Source organism: Herpailurus yagouaroundi, unplaced genomic scaffold, assembly GCF_014898765.1.
Source record: "Herpailurus yagouaroundi ecotype Mexico unplaced genomic scaffold, PumYag 188, whole genome shotgun sequence".
In the NCBI taxonomy this organism is placed as follows: Eukaryota; Metazoa; Chordata; class Mammalia; order Carnivora; family Felidae; genus Herpailurus; species Herpailurus yagouaroundi.
The window spans coordinates 22,034,264-22,056,370 of record NW_024412419.1 but is presented as its reverse complement, the minus strand read 5'-3'; the positions used below and the strand labels follow the sequence as shown (position 1 = coordinate 22,056,370).

At 49.1% G+C, this 22,107-nt stretch overlaps 2 protein-coding genes, 1 long non-coding RNA gene and 1 pseudogene across 7 annotated transcripts in view; 2 read left to right on the top strand and 2 right to left on the bottom strand.

Moving 5' to 3' along the window:
• Positions 1-577: 577 nt before the first annotated feature.
• LOC121044254 (uncharacterized) lies at positions 578-1,328 on the top strand. Its single transcript, XR_005797220.1, has 2 exons — positions 578-904; positions 1,103-1,328. It is a non-coding gene; the product is annotated as an uncharacterized LOC121044254 (long non-coding RNA).
• Positions 1,329-10,148: 8,820 nt separating this feature from the next.
• Positions 10,149-13,298, bottom strand: TCF23 (transcription factor 23). Its single transcript, XM_040496306.1, has 3 exons — positions 13,089-13,298; positions 12,259-12,501; positions 10,149-10,469 (listed from the first exon to the last, which is right to left on the bottom strand). The coding sequence occupies exons 1-3, from the start codon at positions 13,296-13,298 to the stop codon at positions 10,290-10,292; spliced, it is 633 nt and encodes a 210-aa protein (XP_040352240.1). The 3' UTR covers positions 10,149-10,289.
• Positions 10,314-22,107, top strand: part of PRR30 (proline rich 30) — a 19,888-nt gene continuing 8,094 nt past the window's right edge. For 2 of the 5 annotated variants that reach the window (XM_040496302.1, XM_040496299.1), the window contains exon 1: positions 12,446-14,214. The gene's annotated coding sequence lies outside the window, so the exon portion shown is untranslated. Of the gene's footprint in view, positions 11,752-12,445; positions 14,215-22,107 lie in introns of those variants that run through there. The other 3 variants (XM_040496301.1, XM_040496300.1, XM_040496303.1) reach the window with 3 other exon arrangements.
• LOC121044252 (small nuclear ribonucleoprotein-associated protein B'-like) lies at positions 14,947-15,873 on the bottom strand (annotated as a pseudogene).

Here is a 22,107-nt window from a genome sequence, read left to right as displayed (position 1 = left end):
CACAATGGTGGCCATGGCAACGGCAGGCAGGGCACCTGTGGAGTTAGATGTTCTCAAATTTAGTTTCCTCAACAGCTTACCTGAAGAGGGGCACGAAGACGTTAGGAAAGATGCTATTTTCCCGTGCACATTCACGGGGGCAAAAAAGTCGAGGGGCGCCGAGGTGGCTCAGGCGGTTAAGTGTGGAACTTCAACTCAGGTCATGGTCCCGCAGTTCCGAAGTTCGAGCCCCACATCAGGCTCTGTGCTGACAGCTCGGAGCCTGGGGCCTGCTTCGGATTCTGTGTCTCCCTGTCTCTCCTCTGCCCCTCCCCTGCTCGCGTGCTCTCTCTCTCAAAGATAAACAAACATTAAATTAAATAAATAAATAAACAAACAAACAAATAAATAAAAGTCGAGCCAGAGTGTGTTCATGTTTGGTGCGAACCTAATTGTCCTCCTGGCAGGCACACTAATAGACACCCAAGATGCTCTGCTCTCTTTGGCCCTAGCTGATTTCTGTAACCGTGTCAAGACGTCATGGACAACCAACTGAGGCTATGAGGATCCGTGAAACTTGTCGCAGCCCTCAGGTTCCCTATTTAAAACGGGAGTGATGTTCAATGCATTCCTGGTCAGGAGGCAGGGCAGATTCCGAACGAATCAAACCTTGGCTGTCCTATCAGTCAGGGTCCAGTCAAGAACACAGAAACCAGTTAACAGAGAAAATTTATTACAAGGGTGGCAAAAGCCGAAGGGAAATGCCAAGAAAACACAGGTGGCCACGGAAAGAAGCTCCTGGACGGGTAGCGGTTAACAAAGGGCTAAGAGTTACAAGTTTACTAGAACCCGGAAGCTTAGAGGAGGAGCCTGGGAGAGGTGGAACTCAGACCGCGGAGGAAGGAGTGCTGGAGCGTTGGTGGTGGTATCTTTAAGGGGCACAATGGAGACTAGTTGTAGGGAGGGTTCAAGCTGGAAACTCGAACCTAGCGCGGCGCCTGAGGCGGCCGGGAACTGGGTAGGGGGGAAGGGTAGCGGGGCCGGGGGTGGGGAGAGCTGTTGCCACCACGACACTCTGGCGTGGGTCGCAAGTCCATTCCCGCTTCCCCCGCCCACTTTGCAGGTTTCCTCTAGCACCCCCTGTTGGCGGACTTTAACAAGGAGCCAGCTGGCAAAGAGAACTGAGCTGCGAGGAGGCCAGTCCCGGCGGCTACGGGAAACGAGTACAGGTTTCTAGTTTGGGGCTCTTACACATAATGCTGTTACGAGCATTCTTGTGTACTCGTATTTTGGGTGTGTATACCAAGGAGTGTTCTTGCTGGATTTAATAGATACAGATAATAACTGTTCTGGTGATTGTGAATTGTGATTTCAATATGCGTATTTCTTTTTCTCCGGGCCCCCCCCGGCCCGGCGGGGGGAGACGGGTTTGATTCAGGACCCGTGGGCAGAAAGAGCTGCTTCAATTTGCATGTTTCTAATTACTATTGAAGTTGGCCATCTTTGACCATTGGGATATCCTCCCTAATTAGAAAGTATCTTCGTGGGGCGCCTGCCTGGCTGGGTCCGAGGAGCCCACGACTCTTGATGTCTGGGGTCCTGGGTTGCAACCCCACAGTGGGGTGTAGAGATTAGTTACATAAATAAAACTTTTAAAAAGGTTCCTCATTGGGAGGCCTGGCTGGCTCAGTTGGTGGAATATGGGACTGTTGATTTTGAGGTTGCAAGTTGAAGCCCCACTTTTTTTTTTTTTTTTTTTTAAGGTGCATCGTGAAGTCTCTAGCCTATTTACAGTTGGATGGTCCGGCTTTTTCTTATTGCTCTGTGGGGATTTTTAATATGTTCTTGATGAAATTTGAAGTGGGGTTCGTGAGCAAACGGCTAAGATAGAATTCTTGAGATGTCTTTAGGGCAAAAAGGTGATTTTATTAAAGCACGGGGACAGGACCCATGGGCAGAAATAGCTGCCCTGGGGTTGTGAGGAGGGACTGATTATGTAGTTTTAGGTTTGGGAGGGGGGTAGAGATAAAGTTAGTTTCCAAGGAATTTCTGGACGCTGAAAGCAGGGTCTCACAGGACCCTGAAGATTTAGCTATTGTCAAGATAAGGTTGCTTTTAGTTTTTTAAGAGAGTGTAAACATTAAGGTATTAAGGCAGCCATACACGTCTTGGGAAGTATTACACACTGCATGCAGGTCTCTGATATCTATCAGTGGGCTCCAGGCTGTAAGGGAATTTAATTTCAACTACGTTTTTCTTGACTTTGTTTCTCTCACCATTGGTATAAACCCTTTTGATTATATGCATTGCAAATATCCGCTCCCAGTCTGTGAACTTGTCTTTTTCATTCTCTGAACTGGTGTCTTGTGATGAATAGATGTTCTTAAGTTTATGTGGTACAACTTTACATTTTTTCCTTTAGGGTTAGGCTGTTTTTTCTTTAAACAGTATCTCCTTATTCCAGATCCATGAATATAGTCTCCAAAGTCTTCTTTTTCTGTTTTTCATCTCTTTTCTTTGTCTGTATGTCCTGAATTATGAGTAGTTTCTTCACATGTATTTTCTAATTTACTTGTTCTGTTTTCAGCAGTTTCTAATCATCTGCTGGGTTTCTAATTAAAATATTGTATTTTTAAAAAAATAAAATAAAATATTATATTTTTAATTGCAACAAATTATGATTTTCCCCAATTTTGCCTGTTCATTTTTAGTTTGTTGTTCCTGGATTGTCTTTTCAAAATACTCGTTATTTCTTTAAACACAGGAAGCATGTCTAATGGGTATGATGTACCTAAACATTACAGTATCTTCAGTCATTGCAAATGTGATTCTACAGTTCAGTGTTTCTGCCATCATTGGCTTATGGGGGCTTATGCTTCTTTCAGATGTTTATAACTGCTATGTGCCCAAGTTTGTTAGAATTTTATTCATGGGAATCCTTCGAAGGCTAGACTTAAAGGATATTCTTCTACAGAGGAATTGTACTTGCTTGTGCCTAGAAACACTCCTAAATTGAGACTCATGAAAATTTTTGGCATTTTTTGCCCCCAAGGTTTGAGGGCTTAGAAATCTCTGGGAAGGGGTGCCTGGGTGGCTCAGTCAGTTGAGCGGGCAACTCTTGATTTTGGCCCAGGTCATGATCTCACCACTCGTAGGTTCGAGCCCCACCTCGAGCTCTGAGATGACAGTGAAGAGCCTGCTTGGGATTCTCTCCTTCTCTCTGTCTCTCCCTCTGTTCCTCCCCCACTCGCTTGTGCACACCTTTCTCTCTCAAAAATAAATTAATGAACGTAAAAAAAAAAAAGAAATTTCTGGGAAGCTCCTCCCCCCCTCACTCCCACCACCCCAGCCAAGGTCTATTTGGGCAAGTATGGTCAACTCTCTTTTACATACTTGAGGGTATTGCATTTCGGCAACCCCAGCTTTGCGACAGGATCTCTGACTCAACTTCCCATTTTGTATAGGCCCCAGGCTTTGTCTCTTGTATCCAAATTTGGCCTATTAAAACCCTGGCTCGGGGCACCAACGATCGGCAGATACTGCCAAGGCAGTTTTGGCCTCAGTGCTGGCTTACCAGTGTTGGTTTTATGGTTTCTTATCCCTTCTCTTATTCTTGTCCCCTACTTTTCTGTTGGCCCAAAAGTACATTTAAAAATATATTTTCAATATTTGATCCATCATTTTGAGTGTTCTGTACCAGGAAGATTTCTCCACATATCAGGTCCACCATATTGTCAGAAATGGAAGTCCACCGAGTTTTCTTAGAAGACATGTCCCTCATGCAGGAGTCCTATATAAAGCAGGTAATTTCTAGTTCACAGTCAAGTATGTTTTATAAACCCAAGTATTCTGTTTTCTGCTCTGTTTCTTCGTGTTTGTTTAGAGTGTCTCTGGAGAAACAGAGTTGCGTAGTTGCCGTAAAGGGAGCACAGGTAAAGGGAGCACAGATTGAACGAAACCTGTGAGGAATTATTGCCCCGGGTAATGAGACGATCATCCAGGACCACATCGAGTTGGGATAAAATAAAGGCTATGGGAGAACTGATCGGTCCCTTTTGATACACTTCTATCAAGATCCGAGTCACTTCGGGGCCCCTGAGTGGCTCAGTTGGTTAAGCGTCTGACTTTGGCTCAGGTCATGATCTCACAGTTTGTGGGTGCAAGCCCCCGCACCAGGCTGTCCGCTTTCAGCATGGAGCCTGCTTCAGATCCTCTGTCCCCCTCTCTCTGCCCCTCCCCCATCGTCTCTCTCTCTCTCAAAAAAAACCCAAAAAACAAAACAAAAAAAGAACACCTTAAAGAAAAAAACATCAGAGTCACTTTCTTCCATAATTTTGCAATTTGGGAACAGGTAGGAGTTGTTTCAAAATAGGTGATTTCCCTGGCTTAGGATATAAACTTAAGTGGAAAAGATTCTGGTAAAGTCAGAGGGGATATTTCAACATAGATGTTTTGTCAATTTGGGGGCGGCTTTTTGATAGTTCCACTTCTGACTTAATCATGACAAAGATCATCCTTGTAATACCGTAAGGAAAAAATGTCCTCCAGTAAAGGGTGTGGGACAGGAAGCACCACCAATTTCTGTGTCATCTTTAGCTGAAAATAACACTTTTCTTCTTAAAAGGGCTTGAGGAGGATGGACATATGATGATTGACTTTGGATTTTTACTGTTTCTGGGAAGCTGTGGAAGGCTCTGGCTTCTTTTAATATTCATGAGACCAGTCCCTTTCGCTTCTAGTTTTTTTTTTTTTTAATGTTTATTTATAAATGAGAGAGAGAGAGAGAGAGAGAGAGTGTGTGTGTGTGTGTGTGCGCGCGCGCGCGTGTGCATGAGCAGGGGAGGGGCAGAGAGAGCCGGAGACAGAATCTGAAGCAGGCTCCAGGCTCTGAGCTGTCAGCACAGAACTCAATGCTGGTGGGACTCGAACTCACCAGCCGTGAGGTCATGACCTGAGCTGAAGTTGGATGCTTAACTGAGCCACCCAGGGGCCCCTACCCATTCTAGTTCTTAAATAAGCACAGCGTTAGTAACACACCCACCGCTTCACTGGTGGTGTTTCTAACAGCTGGTTTCTTGGAATGATTTGCAATATCAAGATCTCTTCTACAACGTGACACTGCCTTTCAAAAAGGGCTCTCCAGTCGTACTCCTCCCTCAACTCCTCTCCCCGCCCCACACGCCCCTGGCTAGCACATAACAGGAACTCCGTGAAAATTTGCTGACCCTGGGTCCCGTATGTACCCCGTCTGGGATTTCAAATACAGCCTAGGATTTCATAATTTTTTAGTAACACCATTGTATCCCCCACCTGAGTTCTCCCTTTTAAAGGCACAAGTCGATATTCATTTTATAGTAACGTATGGGGCGCCTGCCCGTTCGGGTCAGTGGCGTGTTCTTGTGACGCAGCTCCCCAAAGCACAAAGGGTGTGCCCTGCTCTGCCTTTATGTCCAGGGAACTAATGGTGGTGGCACATTGTTGCCAAGATAGGTGAGACTGGTCAAGGGGAGGCTCACTTCCTTGGCCAGATGGTGGAGTACTAGAACTGTGTTAGAGCGGCACGTTCAACCAGCCTTGCCCGTGGAGGAGGAGGAATTTTGCTGACTGGCACATCACACATCTGGCAGCCCTCCCAGCATCAGGGCCAATGGCTTCTTGCGATGAGATGTGTGTGGCCCTTCCCAGCAGGCTTGGCACATGCCCACACTTCAGCGGTTATAACTGAGCTTTGCATCAACTTCTGATTTATGCTGCTGTACTTCTCAGAGCCTATGGGACCTTCATAGTTTTCTCTTCACTGGACATGGGTGCATCAGTTATGGCTGGCTCCCTCCCCAAGCACTTTTATAGAGAGTGTGCCTGTATTTGTACCAGGAGCTCCAGGGGCTCTGCCACCCAGCCTGCAGTTAGCTGTGGTTTCTGAGATGTGAAACATAGAATCTATTTTCATCCAACTTGGCCGCAACCCAGAGGTTCCAGCCCACTGTAGCCTGATGTAACTGATGTGATTTAGGCCTGATTTACTGAATTTGTTTTTCTCCTTCTAGCCTCCTTGCTGTGGAGGATTGTTCTTCTTCTGATTTCTGGATCATATTTTTGTTTCTTTTCAGATAAAAAAACCTCAATTGTCTTTGCCCCTTCATAACTTCTCAGTTTATTCATTGCACTGGTCCTTAGTTCCCACTTCCGTCCCTGCTAATACCTTACTGGTGGCTGGTGGTCACCTTCTTCCAGTACCTTCTGTAGGTTGCACCTAATCCTGCAGCTCCTGCCCTAGGCAGTTCGGGTGGTCCCTTGTCCTCTGTTTTGCTCAACAGCTGACATCTTGCTGTTACTTAAAAGTTACATTAATTAATCCACTGTATGTGAATATATATAATGTTTTCATGAAAAATAATTATTTTCCATATTGGAAAATATTTAGTGAGAGGAGTGGCATTGTTTTACATTTTTGCAAATACCTTTAATGTCTGTTGCAATAGACAGCTGGGTTCTCCTATCTGCTTCTACATTCCATCTGTTGCAATATCATGTTGTATGGCTTCTGGAACATTCTGCTATGCTCATGAGAGAAGAGTAAGGAAAGGCAAATAGTGCCTGGTATTATGAAAATGATTTTAGGGGTGCCTGGATGGCTCAGTCGGTTCAGCGTCCAACTCTTGGTTTTGGCTGAGGTCATGATGTCAAGGTTTGTGGGATCGAGTCCCATGTTGGGCACCATGCTGGCAGTGTGGAGACTGCTGGGATTCTCTCTCTGTCTCTCTCCCTCTCTCTGTGTCCCTCCCCTCTCCAATTTGTGCACAGGCCGTCATGCTTTCTCTCTCTCAAAATAAATAAATAAACATCAAAGAAAAGAAAATGGTTTGGGCCACTTAGACCATTGAAAGGGCCTCAGGGACCCCCAGAGTTCCCAGACCACACTTTTAGTACCTATGATCTAGAGCGAGGGTCAGTAAACTTTTTCCTCAAAAACCAGATTATAAATATTTTAGGCTTAACCTATGGCATCTATTCAATTGTGCTGTATCAGGAAACAGCCATAGTATGTGTAACAAATGGATGTGACTGTATTCCCACAAAAACTTATTTACAGGAACACGGTGGGTGGAGGGAGGGGGTGGGCTGGATTTGATACGCTGTGGCCAGTGAGCCAGCTCCTGATCTACAATACCAAGCCTGCAGGTGCCCTGAGTTTAGGGCTTGTGCCACAAAAGAGGGAGAACGGTGGCATGTGACTTAGCCAGGCGCCTTCCAAAGGAAGAGAAAAGAAATTTCTCAGAGAAGACTAGATCTTGCCATTTAATTACCTAGTTCCCAAGTGGTAAATCGACGGTCTCTACCCTCTCCTTAGCCATTCCCTCTCTCATGGCCCGAGCCTCTGCCCTGCGGCTCTGCCGCTCATCAGGAAACAACGCACATCCAACTCTGGGGAAGCCGTCCTAGCATCACTGCCTCCTCCCCTCCCACCTCGTGTCCTGGGCACCTGGGCAGGCAGGAAAAGCTAACCAAGTGGGCCAGGCATCCCTCTGACTCCTGAGCTAGGCCACCTTAGTGACGTGTTGTCCTCTGTGCTTCTGTTTCCTTTCGGAGCCTCTTTCCCACATAACCCCTGTTCGCAGGGGACCAAGCTGTCTCTGGACCCGAGTCTCACCTGCCCCTTACTACTCTTGCCTACCGCATGCCCCTAGACCCGGTGGGAATAAAAAGTCTCCCAGTGAGCAGGTGTTTTCTTCCTCTGCGGCAGAGGCAAAGAACTCCTGGTTCTGGTTCGTTTGTGGATCCAAGTCTCTGACCTGACATTTCGTCTGGTTCTTCCCGTTCATGCTCCGGTCCTTCCCTTGGCTCTGCCTGCCTTCTCAGAGCCCTGTGCTGGCAACGTGGCCTGTGCTGGGTGCTCTCTGGCTGGAGGCCACGGCCTCTGGACCCCAGACTGGCCTGGGCACGAAGGAAAACAGCTTTGCCCGGATAGAGCCTGAGGCAGCCTAAGCCACTTGTATCGATGGGATGGCGCTTGTCCTTCCTCAGCCACCCTCTGCCAGCTTCATCTTCCTTTGCTGTCCTTGTGTCTACGGGGTCAGGCGCAGGAGGGGGTCTGATACTGCTGGGCAAAGGCTCGAGTCTGAGCGGGGTGGGCTGGGGCAGCCTCCATACACCTAAAACCAGCTTTCCCAGTTTCGTCCCCAGAAAAAGACTGTGCCACCAGCTTGGGAAGAAATTCATCTGCTCCTCTTCCGACCACCTTCAGACTCAACCAGGAAGACATTGCTATTTGGCTTTAAAAATAGAATATTCAAGCTGGACTTTTATGGTCTCGTGGAGAACACTGCGCTCACACCCACCCGCACCTGGTCCCTGCCCCTGCCTGGCCTCACCCAGCTGCTCAGAAGCGCTTCTGCACAAGCTCTCCAGGCCCCGCGGTGGGGACCTGGTAGATTTACGAGTTCGGCCTTGGCTGAGACCTTCTCCCCGTGGCTCCCAGCCACGGATCAGCCGCTCTCCCACATCCCATGCAGCCTGTGGCTGGCGTGTTGTGTGTCTTTTTCAGCCTCCACCCCGACTTGCTGAGTCACCCCTCAGCCCCTTTCCCCTGAGGCCCTGGCCAGCCCTGTGGAGGAGCCGTGGTTCGTCATTTCAGAGCCCAGGCCTCTGGCCACTCCCGGCCTGCCCAGAACCTCATTTAGTCTCACAGTGGCAACGGTGGCTCTAAGTCTACCCCATTCGGGGTCGGCCTGGCCCATCCCCTCCCGCTCTGAGGCACTGATGTTTAACAAAAAGCTGGTTCTGGGGGCGCCAGGGTGGCTCAGTGGGTTGGGCTTCTGACTTCGGCTCAGGTCATGATCTCCTGGCTTGTGAGTTTGAGCCTCGTGTGGGGGCTCTGTGCTGACAGCTCAGAGCCTGGAGCCTGCTTCGGATTCTCTGTCTCCCGTCTCTCTGCCCCTCACTTGCTCGTGCTCCGTGTCTCTAAAAATGAATAAATGTTAAAAAAAATTTTTTTAAAAAGCTGGTTACTTCTCTGTCTGGACTTCAGGTGCCTTTGGGTTTGAAGCTATACTTGATCTGGAAAGGAAAGTTACTTTCAGTATGTGTAGACTTCTGTGATTAGTCCTTAAGTTATTTCTTCAGAGCCAGAGAGAAATTCCACTAAAACTCTAACAGATTTCTGGCACCCCGTGGCAAGACTTAAGGAGTGCCTAGGAGGGGAGTGCCTAGGAGGGCAGCGCCTGTAAGGCACAGCTGCCTCTGGGGCAGTTGTCTGTAGCCAGATGGTAGAAATAACTCCAGAGCCAGTGAGACCTCAGGCCAAAAATCATACAAAGAACCCACTGAGCCCAGGCCTATCTTGTTTGTCCTGGAAGTTGGGTTTCTAACATAATGGAAAGAGAAGGCTGTAATTATCATCCTCTGGAAAAGATATCTGTTCTCTCTCTAAGGTCCTTCAAGGATGTAATCAGGCCCATCAATATCCTTTAGATGCAAGGTGCTGTCTGGTTCATTTCCGGTAGATAGACCTGCCTCTGGGATAAGATCGTCTCAAACTAGGCAGCTGGGACCATCTAAAAGTTTCTGTGGAAACTGGAATGCAAGCAATGTAGTTTTTTCTGGCTTAACCTGTAAGTATAAGTCATACCAAGAAAAGAGTGGAAGGTCTCGGGGCCCAGAGAGGGAGGGAATGTAGTGATGCTGGGCTGCTGGAGAGACCATCATGCGGACAAGACTCCTAAATTCCCTGCTGCTTCTTCGCCATCAGGGAAGGGTTTGTGGAGCAATAACGACAGGTCCCCGTGTCGCCAGGATCTGGCCACGTGACCCGGCCCAGTTCTATTCACACGCACATGTCTGGCCCTAGACTTTCCCACCAGCACCCGCAGCTGCTGCTGTCCTAGGCCTTTACCTCTGCACCTGCACAGCCTTGTCATTGTCCTTGCATTCTCCGAGTGTCTGTGGGAGGCTTAGGGGAGAAAAGCGGGGCGGGGGGGGGGGAGGGTGCCCTAACTCAACTTCCAACCCAGCCAAACCTCTTCCTCTCCCACTTCCCTTGCAGCTGCCACAGCAGGAGCCACTGAGAAGTCACCCCCCCATCGGGTGCCCAGATGAGCACTTGCGCCCCCCCTACCCCCGCCGGTGCTTCTGAGTCCCCTCCCATTGAAGGGCCCGCAGCTTCGCCTGGTCTGCATGCTGGAACCCGCGAGCTGAACCTGAGTCCGTCTGATCCGAGGGCTGAGAGTCAGAGTGAAGACAGGCAGGGCTGGTAGAGAATCCAAGTCTCTAAGCTCGACTTGTAGTCTAGGAGAAAAGGGCAAGTGTGATACTCATTTGTCCCCGAGAGCTGGTGAGAGTGGCTTCGTGGGAAAGAGAGCGTGTGCCTCTTCAGAGACTTGGGGCCCAGCCTCCGCCTCCTTTGTTCTTTGGCTTGAGGTGGTGACTGTGGTGGAGTCGAGGCCAGAGCTCCCCAGGCCTCCAGCATAGAGACGAGATCGCATGGGCCACTTCTGCAAGACATGGGGATGGTAAGTGAGTAACACTCACTCTTACAGCCCCTTGTAGTCCTTGGCACCCCAAACATGGCCTTCCTTAGCCCCCTCCCCGAGCCCTCCCTCATCACTGCTCTGATAGTGGTCTCGGACTCACCGCCACTTATGGCCCCATGCGTTCTCCTGACCACCTCAGCCTGGTGGCCATAAGGTGCTGTTCGAGGAGAGCAAGGGCCCTGAACAGAGCCCCCCAATAGTGGGGAGGGAGGTGGATGGTAGTGTTGGCAATGGCCAGGGGCTAGGCAGTGGGGAGGGCAGAGAACTAGGGCAAGGAGAGGTTCCTCCTGGTACTGACTGGTCCCGACCTCTTCTTTTGCCCAGCCCCCCGCCCAAGTGCCTCTGGCCACACTTATCAGTGCTGCTCTGTCCGTCTAAGACCTCCCAAGGTCACCCATTCTTCCAGCAGGAGTGTGGACAACCCCAAAAACACTAGGTTACTCTGCCCTGAGGTCTCCCCTCCTCTTGGCAGCCCCTTTACCGGGGGAGTTGAAGGGGCACTGCCCCCAGCAAACTATCCTATCCCACCAAACTGCCCAAGTTCTTGACCTAAACCAGCTCTCATCTGTTCTTTCTTCAACACATGTATCCATTACCTCCTACGTGCAAGGGCCTTACTTTGCTCATCGTTTTACAGCTAAGGAAGTGACTATGCCCCTGTCAGTATTTCAGAGTTGCCCCCACGTAGTCTCGAATTCTGGCATTTAAGCTATATTTGCATGGAAGAAAACAATCTCAAGTTTTCAAGACGTTTCAGAACTGTGTTTCAGGGAGAGAGATAGTGAAAGTATCCTCTATAAAAACAAGGTGGACCCCATCACAGGGCTGTATCTATCCTGAGAGGGCAAGCATGGCCCTTCCTCTATAACAGTTACACTCTGCAAACAGCAACTTACAGTGCCGTCCCCTTGGCCTGCCTGGTGGCTGTAAGCATGGGCTCTGAGGTCAGACGCCTTTGGGTTCAAACTGCATTTAGCCACTTACTCTCCCTGAGATTCGATTTCCTCACTTAGAAAGTGATCCTCATTTGGTTCTTCTGCGCACTAAAAGGTAGAGATGGCCAAAGCGCTAAGCCCAGCTCCTGACATCACTTTAGCACCCAAGTGATGTTATTGCCGTTATTGCGATGGTGAATATTGTTAATTATACTTTTCATTCATGATCTCGTTTCATGCCCCGGAAGGAGAAATAAGGCTCACGTCCTCTTCCCTTTCACATCTGATAAAACCGAGGCTCCGAAAAGGTAGGTCCTGGTCTGGGGAGGTGGTGCATGCAGGAGGCACCCCCCAAACTCCTCCCCAACCCCAGCTCAATTGCTTCTAGAATGAGGCTTTCTCAGACCTTGTTCTCCCAGAGGGGGATCCCTCCTACGGCAGAAGTCCAGGGGACACCAAGGCGTTGTACGAAGGGGTGGTGTGCCCTGGAATCTAGGGCTTTCCTGGTGCGGTTTCCTTTCCCAGGCCCCAGCCCCGGAAACCGCTCCTTTCTCTCCCCTGCCGCTAGGCACCCCAGAGTCCTGGGACTCTGTGAATCTCCCTCCTCTTGGAGGAACCGCATTTTCGTGAAGTCAGTTCCAATCACCACCCCCACTACACCCAAGGTCAGCGCAGTCCCAAGAGCCAGCCTTGGCTCCTCTCCCTCCGAGAGAGCAGGAAGCAGCTGGTCCCAGTGTCAGCTCTGCTCAGGGCCGGGGGCCTAAGCCCAGTCCATCCCAAACCCCACCCCCTGAGGCCCTGAGCTCGTGGCCTACCTTCAGAGGGTGCAGGTAGCGGAGTCCACGCAGGAAGGGTGGCCAGGCGGGGCCAGGCAACTCCCGACCAAGTGTGCGGGTGAGGTGGGCTATGTAGCTGGCGGCCAGCACCAGCACATCCAGCTTGGAGAGCTTGGTGTCAGGGGGCACGGCGGGCAGAGCGGCCTGCAGGGCCAGGAAGGCCTGGCGCAGCGTCCTCACGCGGCTCCGCTCCCGAGCAGCGTTCTCGGGACTGGCCTCGCTCTGCAGAGAGGACCCCAGGTCAGTGGGTCTGACTGGATCCCCATCTGCCCCTGGTTTCTAAGAACGTTCTAGAGTGAGCAGCCATGCGCCGGACAGCAGAGACCCGAGGGCCTCACGCTGTCTCTGTGCACTCTCAGTCCTGCCCTGCTTTATGGCTGAGGAAATGGAGAGAGGGTCTCACTTGGGGTCAGATGGCAGCTCAGAAGCTGAGAGTCCTTTACTCTTCCTAACGCTCTAGCCCTTGCTGTACCCACGGCCCAGTCTGAATCCTGCTGTCGGGGTGCCCTGGGCCCGCAGGGAGCACAGAGCCACCCCTGCTCTGCAGGGCTGATCCTTGCCCAGCCAGGTCCTGACATGAAGAGGCAGCTACAGCAGAGAAGGAAAAAGGAGCTCTCTGAGCGGCGCTCTGGGTAAGACCAGCTCGGTTATCCCAACCACCCAAGTGTGGAGCCGTGGAGTCCCGGGTGCCAGTGTCCCCCTCTTGGAAAGGGACGGTCATACCGAGTGAGGCTTTGCCAGCAGAGGTGATGCCTCAGCCCCTCCCCTCCTGCCTCCCCGCTCCCTCCACAGGGCCAGTGATTCCTTACCCTGCCGGGGGCCCTGGCCCCTCTTAAGCTGGGGGCAGCTCTGCTCCACATCTGGTCCCTCCAGTTTGTCTCTTCCCACAGGTCCTGCCTTGTCCCGCACGGGCGGCTCCTCTTCCTGCCAGTGCCTGCCGCCAGCCGCAGCTTGGCCTTTGCCGGGGTCTGCCCCACTCCTGGCATGGCTGGTGGCCTTCTGACCTCCTTCCGTGACATGCCACACCCCTGGAGGGTGGTGCTGCGGCCCCTAGGACGGGAGCACAGTGCCTGAGGGAGCCCCCCGGGCTCGGGCTAACTGGGCAGGCTGGTCACCCAGCCGACCATGTCTGTGTCTGAGGGAGCTGGCGCCAAGTCAGTCGCGCTTCACTCCTTGCTCTGGGAAAACCGCCCACCCGGCACAGCCCCCGCGAGAAGCCTCCTGCCTGCCTGCCTGCCTGCCTCCCACCCGGCTCCGGGGTGGGGGTACTGGATGTTGGGAGTGGCCAAGTCTTGGGAGGAGGCCCCCCCCCTCCGCTCCAGAAGGCCGGAGGATGGTGGGAAGGGAGCTCCCTTCGCGGAGACTTGCCTGACCCCGCAGTAGTCTTGCGATGGTCGCCCGACTCCAGCTTTGAGGCTCAAGCCAATGGAAGGGCCCCGAACCTCCTCCTCTGCCAGGAGGGTGCCTGCACACATCCCTAAAAGGACCTTTCCTCCCCTTGCCAATGACCTGACCTTCCAGCCCCGGGGCACTAATCCCCATCCCCCCAAGCAGGCCTCCTATTTCCAACCTAGTGCTTTTCCATCCCCTGGAATATCTTCCTCCAGCTCTGCCAGGGAAAAGCTGCCTTCGCCTGTTGGGTTATGCCCTTCGTTTGTGAAGATTTCTTCAAACCCCACAGAGCAGAGAGCCCATGTCTCCCTGTTTCATGGGTATTCTAACTGATGCGTGACCGACCACACCCTGGCTAGTTTCCTCAAAGCTCGGTGCGTTTAGGTCACTCTGGGTCAGGCACTGTGCTAAGTACTTTATACGTATTCTCTTATTTATTTCTCAGGACAAACTTCTAAGAAAAAGAGACTCTTACATCCCCATTTTACAGATGGGAAAACCGGTATCAGGAGGTGACGCAACTCACCCAGCGTCAAACATCTAGTAAGTGACGGGGTTGGGATGAGAGCCCAGGCAGCCAGGTGGACTTGGAAGGTGGCCCCACGCCCTGTGGTGTTCTGCCTTGGGTGGGTTACGCACATGTCTTCCCATCCTAACGAGAGGTCTTTGTGGGTTTTCTTTCTCTCTTTCTTTCTTTCTTTCTTTCTTTCTTTCTTTCTTTCTTTCTTCTTTCTTTCTTGTAAGACATAGAGAGACAGAGCATGAGTGGGCAAGGGGCAGAGGGAGGAGACACAGAATCGGAAACAGGCTCCAGGCTCTGAGCTGTCAGCATAGAGCCTGATGTGGGGCTCAAACTCACGAACCGTGAGATCATGACCTGAGCCGAAGTTGGACGCTTAACCAATTGAGCCACCCAGGCGCCCCTCTTTGTGGTTTTTTTTAAACATTTATTTACTTATTTTGAGAGAGAGAGAGAGAGAGAGAGAGAGAGTGAGCAGAGGAGGGGCAGAGAGAGAGAGGGAGAGAGAGAATCCCAAGCAGACTCTGCGCTGTCAGCTGGGGAGTCCAACACGGGGCTCCATCCCACAAACTGCGAGATCATGACCTGAGCCGAGATCAAGAGTCGGACGCTTAACCGACTGAGCCACCCAGGTGCCTCTGTTTTATAATCTTAAGAGTTTATTATGAACTAATTTCACAGGCCAAAAGGAAGTAAAAGGACCATGTACAGCCTTTCAGGAAATAGCGAGGGAACTTATAGGGGCCATGATGAGTCTAGGGTCTTGGTGGGTGTATTCCCAGGGGAGGGGCCCTTGCTTTGCAGGGGAGGGGGCCCACATCCCCAGAGGGCTATGCCCACTGAAGTTCCTCGTCCAGGGGCGATCCCCACTGGGGGACCCATGGGAGGTCTCATGCCAGGTGGTGGGCCCATCATGCCCGGAGGGGGTGCCCCTTGGCCCATAGGTGGGGGAAGACCTCCACGGCCAGGCAGACACTGGTTTGGGTCCCCTGTAGTGCTGGCTGTATCAGCAGCTGCAGTGGCTGTCACCGTGCCTCTTCCTTGCGGGGTCACCACCTGTTGGGTGCCCCACCAGCCCCTCTGACTGGTCCAGCAAGTCCTGTAGGAACCTGGGGCCCTGGAACACCAGTTGGATTCCTCTGACAGCAGCTCTGCCTGGACCCCCGGCAGCTCAGCAAGTGGCACTTGGGCAATGCCAGTATCTTTGGGAGGAAGTCCCTCTACTATCGTCTGAGACCAGGCTTTCCCCTCCAAAGCAGTATCTCTTCTCTTTCTGCTTACGTTGAGTTCTTTGGCTTGATCTTTCTGAACTCATCACAGTCGCAGAGGATTGAATTCGAATGCTTGTTGAGTCTTGAAGGTGTGAACGAAGATACGGCCATCTTGCAGGAGACACCTCATCCTGCAGTCAATGTGCTGCGGCACCTTGCTGTTCTTGCCCACAGGCATCATAGTGATGGTTCTGATGGATCCGATTCCCGCCGGATTCCCCTCGGCACAGGCCTAGACACCGCCCGGTAACCCATTTCCCGCTGCCACTACCGGAAGTCCAATCCTCTGTTTTTAAGCCCCTTCTTCTGACTTGCTGCAGGATGCCCCACAGTGCGCACCCATCACATTTTGATCACCCAGAGACCCCGGGATGGACATCCAGATTGCTGCCAACTCATCATCACCCCAAAAATGCCATCATGATACCATTGCACGTGTCCTTGTGGATCTATGCAAGATTGACAAAACAAAACAACACAGGTCTGGGACCAGAATGCTGGGTTAATCGACTAAGTGTTGCCAGAGCGCCATCATCCGGAACAGTTGCCGAGTCAGCACTGCCCAGGACCCTAGAGCCCCACGGGCTCACCGCCACCTGATATTAACCACATTCCCAGTTTTATGGGGGGAGAGCTATAAAGGGCTGCTTTCATTTGCCTTTATCTGATAACTGACAAGTTCAAGCATCCTGTGTGTGGTGCTTGGTAGAGATTGCACTTTATTTTTCTCCATATAGGGAGCCGGTTTTATTTTCTCCCTATAGGGAGACTGTTATCCCAACATCATCTGCTGAACAGTCCATTCTCTCTTCCTGTTCAGTTGTAGCTCCCACTTTATTATATGCTAAGTTCCCATATTCGTATAAAAGCCGATTTCTGAGTTCTCTATGCTGTCCTGCTGATCTTTTTGTCTGTGTTTGAGCTAACAGCACACTGCTTTTATTGTTCTGACTTGATAGCATGTCTTACTACTTGGAATGATAAAACTCTCCTCTTTACTCTTATTTTGGAAGGTTGATTTAGTTATTTCTGGACCCTTATTTTTCCATATAGATTTTAGAGAAAACTCATTGGGTTCCTATAAAATTCAACTGAAATTCTGATTGAGATTTTGTTGAGTAAATGAGCTAACTGGGGGAATATTGCCATCTTTATACTTTTGAGTCAATCCTTCCCAAAACATGAAATGTCTCTCATTTTATTTTATTTTTTAATGTTTCTTTTTCGAGACAGAGAGAGACGGAGCCTGAGTGGGGGAGGGGCAGAGAGAGGGAGACACAGAATCCGAAGCAGGCTCCAGGCTCCAGGCTCCAGGCTCTGAGCTGTCAGCACAGAGCCCGACGCGGGGCTTGAACTCACAGATTGCGAGATCATGACCTGAGCCAAAGTCGGACACTCAACCAACTGAGCCACCCAGGCACCCCTCTCATTTTGTTTTAAACATCTATATCCTTTATTAATTGCATAGTTTACTCCATGAAGGTCTGTGTATTCTTGCTTCAGTGAAATAGCTCACAGTTTTGTTGAACTAATTAGTTCACAGTTTTTGTTGCTCTTGCAAATGCTTTTGTTTTATTCTGTTTTCTAGTTGATGATGGCTGCTGTACAGAAATGCTCGTTAATGTTTGTCTTGAATCCAGCAACCCTGCTGAGCTTTCTTATTAGTCTTAAAACTCTGTTGCTTCCATTGGCTTTTCCGAGTAGATACAAAATGACAGTTTTATTTCTTCCTCTCAATCTTTACACTTGTTTCTTTTTCTTTCCCTAGAGCATTGGCTTGTGCTTCCAACACTACATTAACAGGAAATAGTGGTAGCTGGCACTGTTTTCTTACCCTAACCCTCCACTGAACGTATCTAGAATTTCTCCATTGAGCATACTATTTGCTGTAGGCTTTTGATATATAACTTTTAGCAAGTTGAGGACATATCCTTCTATTCCTTGTTTGCTAAGAGGTTTTTGGTAGTTTTTTATTATTATTATTCTAACTAGGTGTATAACTTATCAGATGCTTTTCCGCCATCAGCTGAGATACAATCATGATTTTTCTCCCTCAGTCTATGAATATGTTAAATTATTTTGTTGTATTTTCTTTTTATTATATGTTTATTTACTTTTGACAGATAGAGTACTAGTGGGGAGGGGCAGAGAGTGAGGGGGACAGAGAAGGCTCCATGCTGTCAGCACAAATCCCGACGTGGGGCTCAAACAAACCATGAGATCATGACTGTAGCCAAAGTCGTTGCTCAACCAACTGAGCCACCCAGGCACCCCAAATTATTTTGTTGTATTTTCTGATGACAAATCTTGCTTGAGTTCCTGTGGTAAGTCTCATCTGCTTGTGATTACTTTTTAAAAAATATACTTTCTGCTTCGTATAATTAATATGTTGTTTAGAATTTTTACAGCCATCTCATAAGTGAAATGAGATTCTAATTTTCTTTTAACTGTCATTATTTGGTTTTGGTATCAAGGTTACACTAACTTCATAAAATGAGCTGGGTAGCTCTCCCTTTTATTCTATTTTCTTTTTTTTTTAATTTAAAAGTAAAAGTATTTTTTTTAAGTTTATTTATTTATTTTGAAAGAGAGCATGAGTAGGGAGGAGAGGCAGAGAGAGAGAGAGGGAGAGAGAATCTTAAGCAGGCTGCATGCTCAGCACAGGGCCCAGTGTAAGGCTCGAATTCACCACCATGAGATCATGATCTGGGCTGAAACTAACAGTCGGATGTTTAGCTGCTCTTATCCTATTGTCTGAAACAACTTTAAAAAAAAATTTTTTTGGGGGGCGCCTGGGTGGCGCAGTCGGTTCAGCGTCCGACTTCAGCCAGGTCACGATCTCGCGGTCCGTGAGTTCGAGCCCCGCATCAGGCTCTGGGCTGATGGCTCAGAGCCTGGAGCCTGTTTCCGATTCTGTGTCTCCCTCTCTCTATGCCCCTCCCCCGTTCATGCTCTGTCTCTCTCTGTCCCAAAAATAAATAAACGTTGAAAGAAAAAAAAAATTAAAAAAAAAATTTTTTTTTGTTTATTCATTTTTGAGAGACAGAGAGAGACAGAGCATGAGTGGGAAAGGGGCAGAGAGAGGGAGACACAGAATCCGAAGCAGGTTCCAGCCTCCGAGCTGTCAGCACAAAGCCCGACGTGGGGCTCGAACTTATGAACTGTGAGATCATGACCTGAGCCAAAGTCGGACGCTCAACTGACTGAGCCACCCAGGCACCCCTGAAACAACTTTTTACATAATATAGAAATTAACTCTTTTTTGAAGTCTGGTAAAACTTGTAAAACCACTAGGACTAGTTTTCTTTTGGTGAAGAGGGGAAGAAATTTTAACTTTCATTCAATTTCTTTGGCTTCTTATTGACTGATTGAAGTGCCTGTTCCTTTTCAATACTTAGTATTTTATATTTCTTTGAATTTAGCCATTTCATTAAGGAATTCTAACACTGTAATGAACAAAATGCTTTTAGAAACGTATCTCCAAGGAAATGAGAAAAAAACAAACGTTCTATCCAGAAGAAATTTTCTTCAAAAAATCTAAGCATTCCTGAGCCCTGAGAACAGTGTAGAACTCTGAGAATGGCCAGTTTGCCCAAGAACAACACTTGGCCCACAAAATGGGCATGACCTTGGATCTCTGGTAAAACCCAAAGCTTCAGAGACTCTAACAGGCCAACAGTTCTGTGGCTGGACTGCAAGGCTAAGACTGATGTGAAACATCTCCAAGATCTGCACAAAAGACCCACACCTTCTAAGAGGCATAAGAACCATTCCTAGGACATGAACCTTTTTGCTGTTGAAACTCAAGAACATAAGAAACTGTCATGGCACTCCTAAAGAGCAAGGTCGTCTACGGGAAGTATAGCCCCCTTGCAGTCAGAGAGCGTTCTAATCTTGAGAGAACTGCCCAGAACCTCAGGACAGAAGAACATCATTTTGAAGGATAGAGCAAAAAGATGTTTTTTAGACCTAAAAGAACTGTCTTTTATCCTCCTATATTTATGTAGCTACTCTGAAGGTATCAGACACCAACCTTCCAGTGATGAGCTAAAAGTCAACAGGGGCTCCCATCCCAAGTTCCGGAGAACAGATTCAAAAAGCCCCCTCCCCCAAAATCTACCACCACCAGGGAGCTCATTGGGCAGTCCTGAGTTTCTTGCATTCTAACCATCTGTGAGATGAGGAGTAGCCCATGGAATGAATGGTGGGCATTTCTAGGCTTTCAGGTCAATATTCTTTCTCAGAAGACATGAAGTTGTTGCTAGGGCAGACTTCCAGAAGCTTCCATCTGAAATTTAATCAGGTCCATGCCAACGTCAGACTTTAGGAGAAGCTGTGGAAGCCCTTACCGTATGGTAAAGGGGTATGATCTCTTTCCCTCTGTAGGAACTTACCCATCAGGGAAGGAGGGAGGTCTGACTCCAAATTTTCTGAGCCTCAGCAGGACACAAAGTAGGAGGGAAGAAAAAAGCCACACTCGCAGCTATGTGGGAACAGATCTTCTTGTGCCAAGTGCCTTTTCAGAGTTAGGTATTCTGAACACCCTCAGGGAGCTCCTCCACCTGAAGACTCAGTCCTCGAAAGGACTGCAAGGTCATGGTCAGATGAACCTGGGAGTGTCAGTCTACCGCCTCAGCACTGCATCCATAGCAGGGATGCTGATGTAGAAAGGAAAACTTCCACAGCGAAAAACAGTGTCCACAAAGCCCCAAGTGGTGAACCAGGAGAGAGTGAGACTGAAATACAAGGAGTGGTGCCTCCCAGGCCAGAAGGATTAGAGGTCATTTCTAGTACTCCATCATCTTACAGGTTCCCTGGCGGGCATCAGAGAAGGCAGACTGGAACTCAACAAGCTGGTCTTCAAGGCAGTAGGGTTCTGCGTTGTGAAACTCATCTCCAGGGCACGGTTCAGGTCCGTGCTGTTCTTGGCTACCTCTGGGGCATGGTTCTACCTAGACGCATGTGTGGGTGGCTCTGCGGAGTGCAAGTCTGTCATAGCCTTGTGCTTCATCTCCAGCAGCGAGGCCACGGATATAGCAAGGACAGCTTCTACCGCACGGGTCCAAGTGGGCTTTAGGGGGAATACAGGCAGCAGATGGGTGAAGGCCCATCTTCCCTATCATGTATTCTCTTGAAGTTGGTCTGGGATATCTACTTCTTGGGTCAGACATAGGTATGGTCCCAGGAGCTAGTGTAACTCGTGGAAGTCGGGTCTCATGGCTTCTATGTTGGCGTCTAGTGCTGATGACAGGTTCTCCTCTTCCTGGATTTTGTTTCAGCACAGCACCATCAGCCCCCACTATCACCGGCTGAGGAAGAAGCCCAGGCACAGTCCCACTTGGGTGGAATTGGCTCTCACTGAGGTATAGCGAGGAAGTGGATGCAGAGTAGGATCGTCTTCACCTCAGAACTTGAGCCCCATCTCTCAGGAGTTTTTACACTTGGAACAATGACCTCTTGGATACTGGTGGAAGTCCCTTTGAAAAAGAAGTGCTTGGCAAGCTCAGGATCCTTCTGCTTGGCTGTGGGTTCAGTGGGAGGGGACAGGAAGAGCAGCCTTCTCCCTCCGCCTCTAGCTAGAACAGTCACTCATACTTCTCTTAATGCCTCAAGTATTTCGTATTTTTTAAAGAATTTTTTAAAAATATTTACTTATATTTGAGGGGCGCCTGGGTGGCGCAGTCGGTTAAGCGTCTGACTTCGGCCAGGTCACGATCTCGCGGTCTGTGAGTTTGAGCCCCGCGTCAGGCTCTGGGCTGATGGTTCGGAGCCTGGAGCCTATTTCCGATTCTGTGTCTCCCTCTCTCTCTGCCCCTCCTCTGTTCATGCTTTGTCTCTCTCTGTCCCAAAAATAAATAAAAAACGTTGAAAAAAAAATAAAAAAAAAATATTTACTTATATTTGAGAGAGAGAGTGTATGTAAAGTGGTGGGTGGGGCAGAAAGAGAGGGAGACAGAGAATCCCAAGTGCAAAACCCAATGAGGGCTCTCATGAACCATGAGATCATGACCTAAACTGAGATCAAGAGTTGGATACTTAACAACTGAGCCACCCAGGCGCCTCCTTCTTTTTTCTTTTCTTTTCTTTTCTTTTCTTTTCTTTTCTTTTCTTTTCTTTTCTTTTCTCTTTTTTTTCTTTTCTTTTCTGTCTTTTCTTTTTTTTAAGTTTATTAATTTTCAGGAGAAAGAGCGAGTCTATGAGTAGGGGAGGGGCAGAGAAAGAAGGAGAGAGAATCCCAAGCAGGCTCCACTGTCAGCGTGCAGCCCAACTCAGGGCTCAAACCAATGAACTGTGAGATAATGACCTGAGCCAAAACCAAGAGTCAGATGCTTAATGGACTGAGCCACCCAGGTGTCCCTTCTTATTTTTAAATCTCCATTATGTGTCTAGATGCTTCCCCCACCCCTTTTCTTTGTCCTGTATTTCATTTGTACCCAACTCTCTTTTTGTTCTTAGTAAGTGTTACCGGAAGTGTGCCTCACTTATCCATCTTTTCAAGGACCAGCCTTTATTCCTTAAAAAGTATTCTATATATTAAAAAAAATGTTTATTTATTTATAATTTTTTTAACGTTTATTTATTTTTGAGACAGAGAGAGACAGAGCATGAATGGGGGAGGGTCAGAGAGAGGGAGACACAGAATCC